We start from the raw sequence: 19,642 nt of genomic DNA, 5'->3' as shown, positions 1-19,642 counted from the left end.
TATGGAGTTGCTATTATTAGAACCATAGAAAATAATCAAGCATTTTATTAAAGTAGCCCAAATATGGCTGAGATGTAGGCTACCAAAGCAGACCAATGTTTAAATTCCCCAACAGAATTACATGTTTAGAAGCTATTTGCAATACATAAACATCTCCTAATGACTTAAAGGAGGTACAGATGTAACACTAACTTGCCTTCATTCAGTAAAAGTCAATCTATTAATGTGCAACTATTCCCTTTCTCTATCTTCACATATTTCTTCGCTACTTGCCTTCACCTTGAACACTCTCCCCCAAACATTGACCACAATAGTTTGTTTGGGTTTGTGATGTAAGAAACCCTGACTGTCTGATTCCACCCATTTGAGACTGTATTTGGAAGGCTATAGTCATTGCTATTTACATATAACAAAGTGTGTTTTACTGAAAAGGTCTTAGCAAAGCAATTCTCTGACAACATCAGTTCAATGTTGATATCATTAAGCATTTTATATTCTTACTGTTATTACTGTACTCTATTATTATCGTTGTTGTTGTTGTTATTATTAGTATTATTGCTATCAGCAGCCAATATAGTGACTCCCTTTGCATTTACCCACAATTTCAGAAGCTCATTAATAATGGAGCCCTGTTAAACAGAAGCTCTATAACAGCTAGAGTAATTACAGCAGAAGAAACAGCCCTCCTCTGAGCGCTCAGAACTAGCGACGATACAAAGCAGCGTTTTCAAATCCAGAGTAAAAATTGCTTCACAGCTTGTTCCACACCAGCAGGAATCTAAAAACCCAACGTAAACACTTTATTGAGCGTCCTGAAGAAACCTTGCGCACTTTCAGGTCAACCCCGTGCACGAGCAAATGATAATAATAAAAAAAAAGTTCCCCACAAACATCGCACGCGCTGAATTCAGGTGAGAGATAAGAGGAGAATAAACTCACCTGGAGCCGAGACCCCCTCACAGCCTTACATCCCTCTCTCCAAAACTGGACCACAACAAAGAGAGAGAGAGAGAGGGACAGAGGAACTGAATTTCAGTAAAGGCTTTCCAGCAAAACCAGGCAGAGAGGAGGAGGAGTCTCTCTCTCTCTCTCTCTCTCTTATTCACTCACACACACATGCAAGTACACGTACATGGTGGGGGTCATTGCAAAAACCTAAACCTAGCCCTAGTCTTTATACTGAACGTAAGCTGTGTTGTGGTCAAGAAAGTAGTCCCCAAAATGTGAGTGTGGACATAGACTTCGGTTCCAACAATGTTTATGTTTCTGGTTAAATTTACATTGATTTACCAATATTCAGAGCACTCTTATTGTATTGAGATCACCTGTGTTTTCAATAAAACAGACCCACTTTTGCAGCTTTGGACAGTGCGAGATATATTTATATTGTAGTAGAGTGAGTAGAGACTCCACCAACTCAGTTAGAAACATTCTCTACTCTCTCTTTCTAGCTTCTTTCTATAGATCCCAGTGGCATGGAAACCAAACGACACAAATATGTATTTCCAGGTTTAAATCTGCTAATAGGGGAGTTCCAGCCTGTGCATGTTCACACTGCACAGATGTGAACTGAATCAGAGCAGAGTCAGCTCTGATTGGAAGCAAACTATAATGTTCACACTGCACGAATGTGAACTGAATCAGAGCAGAGTCAGCTCTGATTGGAAGTGAACTATTATGTTCACGCTGCATGGATGTGAACTGAATCAGAGCAGAGTCAGCTCGGATTGGAAGCAAACTATTATGTTCACACTAAACGGATGTGAACTGAATCAGCGCAGAGTCTGTTCTGATTGGAAACAAACTATTATGTTCACACTGCACGAATGTAAACTGAATCAATGCAGAGTTGGCTCTGGTTGGAAACAAACTATTATATTCACACTGCACGGATGTGAACTGATTCAGCGCAGAGTCGGCTCTGATTGGAAACAAACTATGTTCACACTGCACGGATGTGAACTGAATCAGCGCAGAGTCGGCTCTGATTGGAAACAAACTATTATGTTTAGAAAACTGCAGTAAGTTCCCTCTGCTTTAAAGCTTCATTACACATTTCTACATATTGTACATACGTTATATGGACAAAATTTCATGGACATTGGCTCATCCAACATTCCTCTTGATGGAACATTTTATATCAGACCACTCTGAATGGTTTTGTTTATATCACAGCTAGTCCATTATGAACAAATATTTAGACAAATTAACATTATTGTATTATAATCCCACACCAGCAGAACACTGTGTATCTCTGCATAGTTCTTTCCATCACAGTGGAGCTTTTAACCTGAATAAGTCCGCATGAATGTGGTGAATTAATCATGCGTGATAATCTTTGGAAGAACATGCTGTGCTATGGAGAAATTCTCAGTGAGCCGTGTTCTTAAGGTAAGACTTTTTTATCCTTCTCTTTTCTTTTTGCTCAATGTTGGATGTGGTGCTGGAACAAGTCAAATGTCCACTTGCTTAGCTATATATTGATTTATTACAAGTAGATATAAAATAAATAAACATAAAAACCTGTTTAAGGAAAGTTGAGACATTTTGTAAAAAAAAAAAGGTTAATTTTACTGAACATTTATGCCACTGACAAGAGAACAAAGACCTTATTTCTAATGTTTTTACTGAGCAACTTGGTCATATAGTTAGGATTTGATGCTTGCAGCACACTCTAAAAGTGTTGAGATAGAGGCTAAATAAGTGAAATGTTTACAGAATATTAATATTAGCAGACACAGGGAGAGCACACCACACTCCTCACAGACAGTCACCCGGAGCAGGAATTGAACCCACAACCTCCAGGCCCCTAGAGCTGTGTGACTGAGACTCTACCTGCTGCGCCACCGTGCCACCTGCATCAAGAATTGCATCCTGAAATTATATTAAGCAAAAACAGCATACATTAGATTAGTTAAAATTCAACTTTATTGTTATTGGGCAGAGTACAAGTACAGAGCCAATGAAATGCATCAGCTCTATGCTACAATACTGCTGTGTTCTCTGGGTCTGAGCTCAACTCAAGTGCCCCCAGAGGCAGTGAAAAGCTGTTCTACGGTCAGATGAGTCAGTGTTTCACCTTGTTTTTTGGGATAAACAGGTGTCACGTTCTCTATGCCAACGATGAAAGGGACAATCCAGAACTGCAAGATGTGAAAAAAGTCAGCATCTGTCATAATATGCGTGTGCCTCAGAGCTCACGACATGGGTGATTTGCGTAAGAGAAGTCTGGAGGTGTATGCTGGGGTTTTAAAGCGAGAAATGCTATCATCGGTGTGATATCTTTTCCTGGAAAATCCATGGTTATTTCAGTAAGACAATGCCAGCCCTTGTTCTTCATGTGCTACTACAGTGTGGCTTCGTAGGCACAGAGTGTTTGTGCTTGTCTGCACTGGAACTGTGTTCTCTATATTGATGGAGTAATAACAGCCAACCTAACCTCATTAATATTCTTGTGGCTGAGCCATCGAATGCTAACAGAAATGTTCCAACATGTAACTGATGTAATGTCTTCCCCAAAGACCTATGAATATCCTTCATTTAAGGAGAAATGTTGGAATGAAGGCACAGCACAGTGGTGCAGCAGGTAGTGTCACAGTCACAAAGCTGTCCTGGGGTTTTGGGTTCAAGTCCCACTCCGGGTGACTGTGAGGAGTTTAGTGTGTTCTCCCTGTGTCCGTGTGAGTTTCATCTGGGTGCATCCATGGTCCAAAAACACACGTTGGTAGGTGGATTTGCCAAACAAAAGTGTCTGTAGGTGTGTGTTGCCCTGTGAAGGACTGGTGCCCCTCCAGGGTGTGATCCCGATCCCTGGGTAGGCTCCAGACCCACCGCCACCCTGAACTGGTTAAGTGGTTACCCCTTCATCAATGTTTCTACCGGAGTTGGTGGAGTCTGCCACTCTACTACAATATAAATATTTCTCACAATGTCCAAGGCCACAAACATGGGTCTGATGGATTGAGAGAAACACAGGTGATAGAGGTGGAATCATCTGGGTGGCGTTCTCAATACAATAAGAGTGCTCTGAATATTGGCAAAAAGAAATGTCCAGAGTGAAGAGCACATCAGTCTCCAGTAACTGACCTGAAAGTATTTGTGCCTTGACACATACGTCATCCTGTAAATCAATATGGCCTCTCTTCCAGTTGGACAGATGCGTAATACTGTGTGTGTGTCTGTGTTGAGTCTTAACAGGCAATGGGAACTTCTTGTAGCTTTCTTCTAAAGATATTTTCTACACCGAAGTACTTCACAGTTAAAAGCCAGTGAGTCATGAACATGCTGTAATTATGTTATATGTGTAGCTTTATGCACCTCAAACAATCATAATTCATGTTGACATTCCTGTTCTCCAATTCTCTTTATCCTTTTGAATTATACATGCAGTGTTTCTTATTGTGCCTTGCCAATGAGCTTTGTTCTGATTGGCTGCTCTGTGTTGTTTAACTTTAACTGATTTATAAATTCAGTTAAGGTGACATTACAAAAACAGTCACCACAAAGTGGGATCTTTAGTGACTTAGTGTCCATATATGGACTTATTACTGTTTTGGGATGGTGTAAGGTTTACACACTCAATCGAACCTGAGTTTGTACAGCAGGTAGTGTTTCTGTCACAGCTCTAGGGACCTGGAGTTTGTGGGTTCGATTCCCGCTCCGAGTGACTGTATGTGAGGAGTGTGGTGTGTTCTCCCTGTGTCTGCGTGGGTTTCCTCCGGGTGACTGTATGTGAGGAGTGTGGTGTGTTCTCCCTGTGTCTGCGTGGGTTTCCTCCAGGTGACTGTCTGTGAGGAGTGTGGTGTGTTCTCCCTGTGTCTGCGTGGGTTTCCTCCGGGTGACTGTCTGTGAGGAGTGTGGTGTGTTCTCCCTGTGCCTGCGTGGGTTTCCTCCGGGTGACTTGCTGTGAGGAGTGTGGTGTCTTCTCCCAGTGTCTGTGTGGGTTTTCTCTGGGTGACTGTCTGTGAGGAGTGTGGTGTGTTCTCCCTGTGTCTGTGTGGGTTTCCTCTGGGTGACTGTTTGTGAAGAGTGTGGTGTGTTCTCTCTGTGTCTGCGTGGGTTTCCTCCGGGTGACTGTCTGTGAGGAGTGTGGTGTGTTCGCCCTATGTCCGTGTGGGTTTCCTCCAGGTGACTGTCTGTGAGAAGTGTGGTGTGTTCTCCCTGTGTCTGCGTAGGTTTCCTCCGGGTGACTGTCTGTGAGGAGTGTGGTGTGTTCTCCCTGTGTCGGCGTGGGTTTCCTCCGGGTGACTGTCTGTGAGGAGTGTGGTGTGTTCTCCCTGTGTCTGCGTGGGTTGCCTCCGGGTGACTGTCTGTGAGGAGTATGATGTGTTCTCCCTGTGTCTGCGCTCCAAAAACACACGTTGGTAGGTTGATTGACAACTCAAAAGTGTCCATAGGTGTGAGTGTGTGTGTGTTGCCCTGTGAAGGACTGGCGCACCCTCCAGGGTGTATTCCCACCTTCCGCCCAATGATTCCAGGTAGGCTCTGGACCCACCGCAACCCTGAACTGGATAAGCGCTTACAGATAATGAAGGAATGAGTTAATTAATGTTTTCATTTATTTATAGATATTGGCAACATGGTGGCTTAGTGATTAGCATGTTCTTGGGTTCAAGTCCCATCTGGGTGGAGTGTCCATGTTCTCCCTGTGTCTGCGTGGGTTTCCTCCGGGGTCTCCGGTTTCCTCCCATAGTCCAAAAACTTGGAGGTTAGGTGAATTGGCTTCACTCATAACTGTCCTGGTGTGTGAGTGAATGAGTGTGTATGTGAATGAATGTCTGTACCCTTGGTGAAACCCTAGTGCCCGATGCAGTCCTCCAGGTGGACAGTTGTTCCTGGTCGAGAGTACGCTGTGAGCATTTGGCTGCCGCTTCTCACCAGTGTGTGTGTGGATTGAATGTTGTGTTGATTATAAAACGTCCTTGAGTTTCTAGAAAGGCGCTATATAAGTGTAACTGTAATATTTATGAAGTGCTGTACATTATAAACTCACTTCCAAATACCTGGTGTAGATTTAATACATTTTCTGTTGTCGCTCCCTCCATGTGGATGGTGCACGTTGGTGGTGATTGAGGTGACTAATAATGAATCTAAAATGAAATTCTAGAAAAATGCTATATAAGCGATACTATTATTCATTCATTCCAGGAAATGTGGATTCAATTCAAGTTCAAGCCTTGGGTGACAGGTGTGAGTGACTGGGTGAGTGTGTGTGATGTCTCGGGATGGTCTGGCTCCATGCCCAGTGTGTGTTTCTCTTATGCACCATTGATTCCAGGTGTCAACGGTCCCACTGCGACCCTGAATGAGATGAAGTGGTTACAGAAAAAGAATGAATGAACAAATTAATGAATGTCATTCATTCTTGAGGTGTTCCAAAGAAGGAGCCATGTGTGTGAGAAAGTGTGTGTGTGTTGTGTTTAAGTTTGCCCGCAGAATAGCAGCTATGTCTCTGGCCTACATTGAGCTGACCTGGTTTCTCTTATGTACAGTATGTTCAGAGCTGGTGATGGTGAAGTTTCCCACTTTAAACCACTGCAAAACCAATGTCAAATAACTAATGGTGTTAATCATGGAAACTGTAAACATTGTAATGTATCTGGAAATCATTTAAGGGCTCGTATTGTGAATTTATCATTTATGATGTTACCCAACATCTCTTGACCTTTTAGAATCTTTAAAATTAACCTAGACCTTTACAATTAAAATACAGAAATGACCCCTGTCCTGATTGGCTGCCCTGGAATGTGCCTCATTCCTAATTAAATCAGGTCAAATCACTCCTTATAACTGCTATAACCTCTAATAATTTATGTGTGTAAAAGTGTTTTTGAAAGCAGTTCCATGCAATATTCTGCCCTCCAGTGGATTTATAGGAGAACTGTCTCCTCCAGCAAGGGATGTAGGGGTGGTGGGGGGTGGGGGGGCTCAGCCCCTACATGAGAGCAATGCATATTTCATGCAGTAATAATACCATACATGTGGTAGTGTGGTTGGAAATACACATAACACATTTATTGAGCGATTTGCTGTGGTCAGACCATGAATATTTAAACACCAGCACTTCCAGAAAACATGAAACGACACTTTGTGAATTACTGCAAGAGGCACAGCAGGGCCTGGAGACAGACAAGAGGCAGAGTCCAGTAGTTGCGAGGGATGGGCTCTTCAGAAGCACTTCCTGTGGACAATGGAGGGTCCAGCCTCCTCGTACTCATCCTTGCTGATCCACATCTGCTGGAAGGTAGAGAGTGAGGCCAGGATGGAGCCTCCGATCCACACGGAGTACTTCCTCTCAGGGGGAGCTATCATCTGCACATGAGGGGACAATCAGTATCACTGTGTACACCACATGTTCCTCAATAAAATAAAAAGTTGTTAAAACACAGACTGAACATTGGAGGGTCCAAACAGAACATTCTTTGGAGGTCCAGGAACACAGAGCTGTACGAATTGTTAAAAATTTTCAATTAAATTCAATATGTTTTATCTGGGCAGCACGGTGGCACAGCGAGTAGTGTTGCAGTCACACAGCTCCAGGTGACTGTCTGTGAGGAGTGTGATGTGTTCTCTCTGTGTCTGTGTGGGTTTCCTCCGGGTGCTCCGGTTTCCTCCCATGCTCCAAAAACACACGTTGGTAGGTGGATTGGTGACTGAAGAGTGTCCGATGGTTTGAGTGCGTGAGTGAATGTTTGAGTGTGTGTGTTGCCCTGTGAAGGACTGGCACCCCCTCCAAAATATAATCATACACCCTTAATCCCCAATGCAAATTACATCTTACTTGTAAAAAACTTTATTATATTATATTTATTATTATTATATTATCACATGTTTATGCTCAGTTCAAACCAATGCTACTTAAAGTGTAACTGATGTGAAGCAAAATAGCACCCCCTTGTGGAGTACTCTCTTCATTAAACGTATGTAGCAATTTTATAGACTTTTAAACACTTTATATTCTTTGGGACTTTAGTGAGTGGCCTCCACAGCCACCAGTGTGCAGAAGTACACTCACGACACGTCAGCTGTCTGAACAGGAACACACCCTGGACAGGGCACCAGGCCGTCACAGAGAATCACACACTCACCCAGTCACTCACACACACACATAGGGGAAGACTCGTACAGCTAATCCACCTAAGAACATGTGTTTTTTGGATTATGGGGAATAGCACCCCTTGTGGTGCAATTAATTACAGTGAGTGAATGAGTGAGTTCAAATGTTGTTATTAACCCCAATGTCTAAGTTCACTGTAAGTTTACCTTGATCTTCATGGTACTGGGAGCCAGGGCTGTGATTTCCTTCTGCATCCTGTCACCAATACCGGGGTACATAGTGGTCCCGCCAGACAGGACGTTGTTGGCGTAGAGGTCCTTACGAATATCAATGTCACACTTCATAATGCCATTGTAGGTGGTCTCATGAATGCCAGCTGACTCCATGCCTGCAGTACAGGAGCAGTGCAGAAGTACAGGGAGCCAATCAAAACAGAAGACATTTGCATATATCACAGCCTATTTAACTGTTCGAAATAAAAGGTGGCGTAAAATTGAATCAGGGCTGAAGACTTTAAGACAAAGTCATAAGTGTCATAAGAATATATACAAATGAAAGGAAAATGGACCACTTTTTTGGCTCGATACTTTAACACACAGAAGCTTTTTACACTAAACGGATGAGAATGGAGGGGTAAAGACTTCCTTAAAGCAGGAAACACCGGGAAATGACTGCTTTCTTCTCTCTGGGATGAGTAGGCAGTGATTGATGCTGAGAGTCAAGACCAAGGACCATCTGTCCCATAAATAGAGCCCCCGCCTCCGGCTACAGCCCACCGCTCGGAATTAGTCGCCACCAAAATGTGATCTGTCACCCTTCCACCTCGACTAATGCCCTGTCCCACACACACACTTAACACACGTCTACCAGAGAGCTCCAATGCTTAAATGTTTGGAGTTTAAACGTTTAATTTATGAGTAAAATAAGCAAAATGCCCTGTGAAGGACTGGCGCCCCCTACAGGGTGTGTTCCCGGCTTGCACCCAATGATTCCGGGTAGGCTCCGGACCCACCGCAACCCTGAACTGGATAAGGGTTACAGATAATGAATGAATGAGTGAATAAGCAAAATGGGGAAGAAAAGAGGCATACAAACCTGTTAAGCTGAATGCCCCCATCACACAGGATGCTACCAAATGCAATCTTCAGAATCATTGCTATATCATATTGATAATCCACTGAGCTGTAACAAGGAGAATAGCACCTCTGTCTTTGCTACTCCAGTCTCAGCACTGTAGAAACTGCACTATGTAACTTTGGAAGGAGGGTACGAAACCACCGCCCGCCTCGTCCCTTGATTTCAGGACAGTGCAGTACACTCTGCAACTGTAGGGGGAGCCCAAGAGCAAAAACACCAAATCTTACGTAGTGTTCCTTTAAGAATAAATGTATCTATACAATTTAAAATCTGCATAAATTCACTACATTGGCCCTAATGCTGAGAAATGGAAAACCAGTTGAGAAAGCTTTTCTGCTTTACACTGATTAAAGAAAATAAGAAACAATGATGGGATAATGAATTAGAAGTAGTACTGGCCTTACATCGACCAGCAGAGCCTTTATTATTGACATGCCCTATAGCGTGGAGCTCACTGAGAATGATTATTATTAAAATGAGGTACTCTTATCTTGTAAATATACCTTGTTTGAAGGCAGCACACAAGCAACTGCAAATTCTAACAAACTCTGTGCCCTGAGAGAGGGGTCTGTGTGAATCTCCACACCTACTGCACCCTGATTTAATCACACGGCTCACACATCTACAGCCAGGAGAATGATTGAGAATTATTAATGGCATGAATTTTTCATCAGCTGAGCTCAGGCTTTGTGTATGGACTCAAAGGAATGAATATATTTTGGGCTGCGCTTAGCGATGTCTGGGTGATTCAAATAGCTGCATGGAACTTTACATAAATACAATGATGAAAAGGTGGACGTCTGTAACGTATTCAATTAAAAAAACTCATCATTCAAATCTCTCAGTGACACATTTCTTTGCATATTTCACATATTTCAGATCTATACAACACACACTGCTGAAGTCAGTAGGCACTAATTCAGTGCTAATGAAACACTTTTACTGCAGTGATGCAACATTCTCCAATAGTTATGCTGTTGTTTCCATCTCACAGTGAGTCCCAGTAAAGAACAGAATGATTTTATTCTCAGCACTCGGTCTGTTTTGTTATGAATCTTATGAATACTGATGCCGTCATTTTCCATTCTCTTCGCTCTCGGATGGAAGTACACAGGTAACTGAAAGTAATCCAGCCAGAATACAAGCTATGAATCTGATCAAAATGACGTTGTTATGAAAGCTGATAACTGCATTAAAATACTGTCTCGTCTTCTGTGTAACAATAACTCAAAGACATGAGGATGTGAGATTCAACTTGCTAAGGTCTGCAAATGTAAAAGAGAATTTAAATCAAATGGACGCAGTTCTTTACTGTCTGCATATTTGGGGATGGGGGTTAAGTTCAGTGTCATAGTCTATATATGTCAATCTAAAGTGGACATGTACTGCTGGGAGGCAGTGTACGGCACTGCTGGGGCACACTCACACACAAACACACTCACACTCACACACACAAACACATGCACACACAAACACACAAACACACACTCACGCACTCGCACACGCACACCCACACACACCCACACACATATTCAGGGACCTGGAGGGTGTGTGAGTGAAATAGAGAGAGAGAGAGAGAGAGAGAGAGAGAGAGAGAGAGAGAGAGAGAGAGAGAGAGTGAGTGAGAAAAAGAAAGTGTGTATGTCAACACTGACCAATGAATGAGGGTTGGAACAGAGTCTCTGGGCAGCGGAATCTTTCGTTGCCGATGGTGATGACCTGTCCATCGGGCAGCTCATAGGACTTCTCCAGGGAGGAAGAGGAAGCGGCAGTGGCCATTTCATTTTCAAAGTCCAGAGCTACATAGCACAGCTTCTCCTTAATGTCCCTCACGATCTCTCTCTCAGCTGTGGACACAAATTCACATGCACATCACTCTCCAGTTCCAACCTTTTGGTGAATCTCCTCCATGGCACAGTGCCCCCAGCCTCTGGAGGGTGAAGGCAAACACATGCGTGAGACCAACCCAGCCCAGTTTCTTTTGAGCTGCCACAAAGGCAATGCCACTTAACAGTTTAATGCATCGAAGGAGAGTGCAGACTTGTCCAGATGCCCGTGCTAGCCATTGCTATAGGCAGTGAGCCAGAGAGGGTTTTTCACACCCAGAGAGGGAGGCCAAATGTGCTCTCTGAGACCCCTGAGGCATCACCTGGAGTCCAACCTGCAGACTCTTAGTAATAGGGCTTAGTAATATGCCTTGGGATTTTTTTTAATGGGTAAATGTATACTACCCAGCAAAGGTTGATCATGCGTACAGATGAAAATAAAATAAACGATATTCACATATTGTCATTGTCCAGAAAAAATTGTCTACATTTTAATATTAGTCTGTTCTTCAAGAAAATCTGTCACTGTGTAAAGAGCAGCTTGTAGTTTTTTTACTTGTAAAAAAAAAATAAATAGACATACTGTATGTACTGTATTTTATTTGAAGCCAGACATCAGTTCCTTGTGAATAAATTACATTACAACTATGCATTCATTCATTCATTTATTATCTGTAACCAGTTCAGTGTTGTGGTGGGTCCAGAGGCTACCTGGAATCATTGGGCGCAAGGCGGGAATACACCTTAGAGGGGGTGCCAGTCCTTCACAGGGCGACACACACTCACACATTCACACTTACGGACATGTTTGAGTCTCCAATCCACCTACCAATGTTTGTTTTTGGACTGTGGGAGGAAACCGGAGCACCCGGAGGAAACCCACGCGGACACAGGGAGAACACATCACACTCCTCACAGAGAGTCACCCGGAGGAAACCCACGCGGACACAGGGAGAACACATCACACTCCTCACAGACAGTCACCCGGAGGAAACCCACGCGGACACAGGGAGAACACATCACACTCCTCACAGAGAGTCACCTGGAGGAAACCCACGCGGACACAGGGAGAACACATCACACTCCTCACAGAGAGTCACCCGGAGGAAACCCACGCGGACACAGGGAGAACACATCACACTCCTCACAGACAGTCACCCGGAGGAAACCCACGCGGACACAGGGAGAACACATCACACTCCTCACAGACAGTCACCCGGAGGAAACCCACGCGGACACAGGGAGAACACACCACACTCCTCACAGACAGTCACCCGGAGGAAACCCATGCAGACACAGCGAGAACACACCACACTCCTCACAGAGAGTCACCCGGAGGAAACTCATGCAGACACAGGGAGAACACACCACACTCCTCGCAGAGTGTCACCCGGAAAAAACTCACGCAGACACAGGGAGAACACACCACACTCCTCACAGACAGTCACCCGGAGGAAACCCACGCAGACACAGGGAGAACACACCACACTCCTCACAGACAGTCACCCAGAGGAAACCCACGCAGACACAGGGAGAACACACCACACTCCTCACAGACAGTCACCCGGAGGAAACCCACACAGACACAGGGAGAACACACCACACTCCTCACAGACAGTCACCCGGAGGAAACCCACGTAGACACAGGGAGAACACACCGTACTCCTCACAGACAGTCACCAGGAGGAAACCCACACAGACACAGCGAGAACACACCACACTTCTCACAGACAGTCACCAGGAGTGGGACTCAGGACACAGGTCCCTGGAGCTGTGTGACTGTGATGCTCCCTGCTGCGCCACCGTGCCACACTACATCTATGCAGTCGTATCCAAAATGAATGAAAATGTTGAATTAATATGCACTGAAATGGTGGAATATATTTTATTCATGTGAAAATAATGTAATCCAGTGAGTCACGTCTTCACTGTAGATTCTAGGGTGCAGTGCTGGGAACTGTGTGATTGAGTGTGATTGGTCGGGACAGTGTGTGAAGTACCTGTAGTAACGAAGGAGTATCCTCTCTCGGTCAGGATCTTCATGAGGTAGTCAGTGAGGTCTCTGCCAGCCAGGTCCAGTCTCATGATGGCATGGGGCAGAGCGTAGCCCTCATAAACCGGCACATTATGGGTCACACCGTCACCAGCATCCAGCACAATACCTGTACACTCATCAGAAGATAATTCAATAACACACTGCGTGTATTACATCATATACACTATAAGACAGATCTGATATTTCCTCTGGAATCAAGGGATTTATAGGGAGCTGCAACAATAATCTAATAACAGTCTAATAATAATTCTTAATGCTTAATACTAATTCTTTTCTAATTTTGAATACTTAAGGATGATGTTGAATTTTTTAGTTCTATGTGACACATTTCACACAGGCTTTTCACAAATATTCATCATTGCTCCAGAATATGCAGTGCTCTGGGGGTTAATATTTCTCTTTGATACCTGGCACTGAGCGTTGTAACCTAAGGCTCATGTGCAGCTCCTCCAGTCTGTTAATTGAAGGCATTTCTATGGAAATTATGCATATATCCCTGTCACCAGTGGCACACTAGTCATAAGGGGTGTATATTGGAATTGTTCTGGAATCCATGTACAGAACCAGAAGCATTTAAGACACAAAGAAATCTAGTTTGGAAATGGAAAGATGTAAATGATGTTAGGTGTCTCTTTAATTTAATAAAATATCACATGTAACATTACTGTAGAATTAAACGTCATAGTGAATCTAAATTAATTAATTCATTAAATTCATAGTCTGTAAGCACTTATCCAGTTCTGGGTGGGTCCAGAATCTACCCGGAATCATTAAGCGCAAGGCAGGAACACGCCTTGGAGGGGGCGCCAGTCCTTCACAGGGCAACACACGCATTCACTTACACCTATGGATGCTTTTGAGTCACCGGTCCACCTACCAATGTGTGTTTTTGGAGCATGTGAGGAAACCAGAGCACTCAGAGGAAACCCACGCAGACACAGGGAGAACACACTACACTCCTCACAGGCAGTCACCCGGAGTAAAACCACGCAGAAACAGGGAGAACACACCACACTCCTCACAGACAGTCACCCGGAGGAAACCCACTCAGACACAGGGAGAACACACCACACTCCCCACAGACAGTCACCTGGAGGAAACCCACTCAGACACAGGGAGAACACACCACACACCTCACAGACAGTCACCCAGAGGAAACCCACGCAAACACAGGGAGAACACACCACACTCCTCACAGACAGTCACCTGGAGGAAACCCACACAGACACAGGCAGAACACACCACACTCCTCACAGACAGTCACCTGGAGGAAACCCACGCGGGCACAGGGAAAACACACCACACTCCTCACAGACAGTCACCCAGAGGAAACCCACACAGACACAGGGAGAACACACCACACTCCTCACAGACAGTCACCTGGAGGAAACCCACACAGACACAGGGAGAACACACCACGCTCCTCACAGACAGTCACCCAGAGGAAATCCATGCAGACACAGGGAGAACACACCACACTCCTCACAGTCACCCAGAGGAAACCCACGCAGACACAGGGAGAACACACCACACTCCCCACAGACAGTCACCTGGAGGAAACCCACGCAGACATAGGGAGAACACACCACACTCCTCACAGACCTCCTCACCGTACCACCCAGCTAAATTAATTACTGTTGATAAATAAATAACATTCACACACACAGCAAATGCAGCATGATACAACATAAAAAAGCAGAAGGCTTAGAATAAAAACAACATCATCTTCACAAGCATTTTTTTATTTTTAAATGAGACTCATGGTGAAATATACAGGCTGAAGCAGTGGTGTTTCTGAGTGCTCAGTTTTCTAAGCCTGGACATATGTGCTTCATCAGCTTTTGGAGCAGGGCTGACAACTGTTACATTATTAAAGAAACATTCATCCTGATATGGCCCCTATACAGAGTAAACATGAGAATCTGAAAGTCAGGCCCTCACCTGTGGTACGTCCAGAGGCGTAGAGGGAAAGCACAGCCTGGATGGCCACATACATGGCAGGAACGTTGAAGGTTTCAAACATGATCTGAAAACACCATACATCAATGACATTTCCATTATTCCACTCAGTTCAGCAGAAAAGCAGCATCATGCACTACATAGTCAAATATCTTGGTGCGCCGACAACATTTCTTCAGAAATCAAGGGTGGTAATAAACGATTTGTCTGCTTTTGCAGCAGTAACCTGCTCTACTCTTCTGGATATAGGATATCCATAAATGTTGGAGCATTGCTGAGAGGATTTGAGGGTTTTCAGCCACTAAAACTTTGGTGGGGGATTTCATACATCTGTGATCTATGCTTGCCATTGGGCTTGGTGCCATTAGGCTCATGTGTAGCTGCTCCAGAGGGTTCCATCTCATTTCAGGTTGCGCAAGCAAGTATGAACACAATCAAATATCAGTGTCACCTTAAAGTAGCTGCGTTCACTAATATAAAGTGTTGTCTACACACTTTTGGCAGAGTATATCATCATATACTGCAACAAACTGAAGCTGGTCAAAGGTCACCAAGTGTAAATGATTTAACCTCTGAGATAGATGTCTTTTATTATAGGCAATCATTTTCTAAGAATAACTGGGCCATTTTATGCAACTATTACCTAAGAATAACTCATTGTAGTATTCATGCTGTAGTTACTGAACAATAGGACTGGGAATGAAACAAGCCTTGGGTTTAATTGGTTAAAACCCCAGGCTTACTACACCCTAAGGCATAAGTGTGCTAACTGTGGGGCTCACAATTGCAGGGGTGCGCAGGTGAGACGTCAGATTGCAAAAGAGTAAATATTGAAGCAACTCTGTCATAAAAGTGTTACTGACACTTTAATATACTCATTCTGTCACGGATCACAGGGCGGAGTGATGGAGGCGGACGCACTTGCTAAAACACGATGAGTTTAATATAAAAAAAGATATAACAAAACCAAGACAAGCTACAAAGGAAACAACAAGACTAGGATATGAAACTACTAGGGACAGGAGATACACAGAATGACAAAACTACAAAACAAACATGACCTGACTAGAAAACGGAAGATAAACAACACGACATGACTTGGGACAAAACAAAGGTGAAACAATGACAAAGGAAATGAAACGACGACGGGGGAAGCTTCGGAGATAGACAGATAACATGACCGACTTGACATAGGACAACCAAGAAATGTTCGACAAACAGGACGTGAGACAAGGGGGCTTAAATACTAGACTGAGACAAGATGCACCTGGACAGATAACAAGGGGGCAGGTTAACAAATGACACAGACGAGGAGGCGGATCAAAGGCAGAACAAGGGTGGAAACAAGGACAATAACAGACAAAGCCATGTGCAGATAAAGCACATGGCGGGGACAACAGACCTGAAAGGACGAGGGCGTGACACATTCATTCATTATCTGTAACCCTTATCCAGTTCAGGGTCGCGGTGGTTCCAGAGTCTACCTGGAATCATTGAGTGCAAGGTCGGGAATACACCCTGGAGGGGGCGCCAGTCCTTCACAGGGCAACACACACACACACACATTCACTCACACACTTACACCTACGGACACTTGTGTCACCAATTCACCTACCAACGTGTGTTTTTGGAGTGTGGAAGGAAACCGGAGCACCCGGAGGAAACCCACGCAGACACAGGGAGAACACACCACACTCCTCACAGACAGTCACCCGGAGGAAACCCACACAGACACAGGGAGAACACACCACACTCCTCACAGACAGTCACCCGGAGGAAACCCACGCAGACACAGGGAGAACACACCACGCTCCTCACAGACAGTCACCCGGAGGAAACCCACGCAGACACAGAGAGAACACACCACACTCCTCACATACAGTCACCTGAAGGAAACGCATAATAAAAAAAAATAATAATAAAACTGTATTTTTAACTATAAAAAAAAAACTACATGTAAATATTAGTATAAAGTGGGCACCTGTGTCATCTTTTCCCTGTTGGCTTTGGGGTTGAGCGGAGCTTCAGTCAGAAGAACAGGATGCTCCTCTGGAGCCACACGCAGCTCGTTGTAGAAGGTGTGGTGCCAGATCTGAACACCAGACATTGAAATTCATTCATTATTATTAATTCAGTAGCACCACTCTAAATAACTTGAACCTCAGACTAAATCTAATGTTAATCACAAACCTCACACTCACCCTGACCTTAACTTCAACTCAAAGCTCTAAAAATGGAATCCTAATCCTAAACATAAGCTTAAACTACACTATAATCTAATGTTAAACCTTAAAGATATACTGCGTAACGCTGTGTAGTGAGGCGTAACGTGCCTTCTCCATGTCGTCCCAGTTGGTGATGATGCCGTGCTCGATGGGGTATTTGAGGGTGAGGATTCCTCTCTTGCTCTGAGCCTCGTCTCCTACATAGCTGTCCTTCTGACCCATACCCACCATGACCCCCTACAGGACACAGACAGAAAGACCATGCACTTTACTTCATCACAATATTCTCACAGAATGAATGATGCTAGGTTCCGATGAGTCAAGGCGCCTTGTTTTTTGGATTTCAAACATCACTCCAGTCCAAAGGTAACAGATAGAGCTCCAACACTCCAGATATCAGTGAAACTGCTCCACAGCCCGATAATGGGGGGTGTGGGGGGGGGGGGGGTTACCCTTCTACCCCACACCTAATATTGAAAGTGACCTTGAAAGTGACATTAATGGTGACCTTAAGCTGCGTCTGTGGAGAGTCCTTTTTTACTGGCAGTACCTTTTTGCTGAAGATTGTACAAACTGTGTGTGACAAAATTGTAAAGATTGTTCACTTATTAAAAAACATGTCTACAAACTTTTGCATATGTTTGTGGCCTACATTTTCTTATAGTTGAATAGAATAGAATATTGTGAGAGCATGTCAGTGTAAGAGTGTGTGACGGACTCCACCTGGTGGCGAGGGCGTCCCACAATGGAGGGGAAAACAGCTCTGGGGGCATCATCTCCAGCGAAGCCTGCCTTCACCAGGCCAGATCCATTATCACACACCAGAGCTGTGGTCTCTTCATCATCACACATTGCTCACAACTGTGGAACATGTGCATATTTACATACCGTCAGTACTAAATATATCTATACACATGTATATTCTCAGTGTCCTATGCATTTCTCTTAATTGTTTGTTACAATCAACAGTTTAAGGAATGATTTGACAGAAGTTCCACTTTACAAAGTTTTTTTAAACAAATCAACAAACTAACTCTCAAGGAAAAAGCCAGCTGCTTTATGACGTATTAAATAAAATGTACAACAGTGCAACCTAATATGACCTCTGCATTTGCCAGTGAACACCTCCTCCTCCCTTACTGCCCACCCAGGTGAGGGGCTTGAACCAATGACCTTCTGGTTCACCTCACTAATCTTTAGCCCATGATTGCCCTAAAAACTCATAAAGCATTGTTGGAGCGTCAAACCATTGCTGCACCTTAGATATGAAGACATACAGAACGTATAGTACATTCTGACAAATCGCTAATTACAAATCGCTACTCAAAACACAAGCAGATATTTAATACAGTCACACAAACTTTATGTAATTTAGGACACCAGAAGATGCCTTGTAAACTATGCACTAAGCCCCTTCAGCCACGCTGGAGAAGACAAAATTTTCAGTTGCTAATGTGTTAGCCATTTGTTAGCAACGTTAGCCTGTTAGCTCCAATGCCAAATTCAAGAAGCAACATTTAGACACACTTAATTGGACTTAATGTGGACTTGTATTAACCCATTCCTTTCATGCTAAAGTGGAATTAGCTAAATATTTAAAGAATCCTCCATTATTTTCCAACCTAATCTCCATCTGTATCTCGTGATCAGTTACAGCCAGTGCTTTCTGTGCATCTGCTTGTATATAATAAAGGAACAGAAACCCAGTTGTCTGGAAACGTGCGTAATAAAATCCAATGGGTATTGCTGAAGCAAGTTGATTTAGAGAAGCCAAGCGGATCTATTTAACTAAACTAGTTTTAATATTCATAGTGCATTCACCTCATGCATGAGCGAGACTGTTAACCACTGAGTGTGGCTGCTGTTTCTTTGCTAACAGGGGACGGATCATTAGCTTAATGAGAATATCACATAGACTCACCCAGGAGAGGGAGAGAGAACGGCCTGGAACACTGGCTCCCTAGAGAGAGAGAGAGAGAGAGATTGAAACGGAGTGAGAGTAAACTCTCATTCACCTGCTCCCCCTATTTAAACACCTCCCAGGGGATCAGTGCCTTCACACAGCCACAGGACTACATGCCTTTTTAGGAGACATTTCACCTCTGTCTCTCTCTCTCTCTCTTACAAAACATGCATAGGTAGAACATCATGGACACTGTCCGAATACAGCAGCTACCCAAAGACAAAACCTTTAAATATTAGCTCTTTTCAATTTATTATTTTTCTGTTTATTTATATAAAACCTACCTCAAATTTTTAGCATTAGGGAGAATATTCAGCATTAAAGATGATCAACTTAGATACTACAGTAAAATACATTAGGCAGATAAGACATATAAGACATAGAGAAGTTAACAAATGATTTTACCCTGAAGTTCCAGTC

At 43.8% G+C, this 19,642-nt stretch overlaps 2 protein-coding genes across 5 annotated transcripts in view; both read right to left on the bottom strand.

Moving 5' to 3' along the window:
- shank2b (SH3 and multiple ankyrin repeat domains 2b) overlaps nucleotides 1-1,056 on the bottom strand; it is a 168,749-nt gene extending 167,693 nt beyond the window's left edge. The window contains exon 1 of the mRNA XM_066649888.1: nucleotides 940-1,056. The gene's annotated coding sequence lies outside the window, so the exon portion shown is untranslated. The remainder of the gene's footprint in view (nucleotides 1-939) is intronic.
- Nucleotides 1,057-7,167: 6,111 nt separating this feature from the next.
- acte1 (actin, epsilon 1) lies at nucleotides 7,168-18,111 on the bottom strand. 4 transcript variants are annotated; one of them, XM_066648746.1, is made up of 8 exons: nucleotides 17,983-18,111; nucleotides 17,368-17,496; nucleotides 17,016-17,126; nucleotides 15,017-15,101; nucleotides 13,020-13,181; nucleotides 10,849-11,040; nucleotides 8,263-8,444; nucleotides 7,168-7,311 (listed from the first exon to the last, which is right to left on the bottom strand). In XM_066648746.1, the coding sequence occupies exons 1-8, from the start codon at nucleotides 18,109-18,111 to the stop codon at nucleotides 7,168-7,170; spliced, it is 1,134 nt and encodes a 377-aa protein (XP_066504843.1). The 4 variants fall into 4 exon arrangements, with proteins under 4 accessions (XP_066504843.1, XP_066504846.1, XP_066504844.1 ...); XM_066648749.1 differs by lacking the exon at nucleotides 10,849-11,040; XM_066648747.1 differs by lacking the exon at nucleotides 17,016-17,126.
- Between the last annotated feature and the right edge of the window lie 1,531 nt (nucleotides 18,112-19,642).

This window comes from Hoplias malabaricus, chromosome 17, assembly GCF_029633855.1.
Source record: "Hoplias malabaricus isolate fHopMal1 chromosome 17, fHopMal1.hap1, whole genome shotgun sequence".
Classification (NCBI taxonomy): Eukaryota; Metazoa; Chordata; class Actinopteri; order Characiformes; family Erythrinidae; genus Hoplias; species Hoplias malabaricus.
The sequence above is the reverse complement of the archived record's forward strand: the minus strand, read 5'-3'. Positions and strand labels throughout refer to the sequence as shown.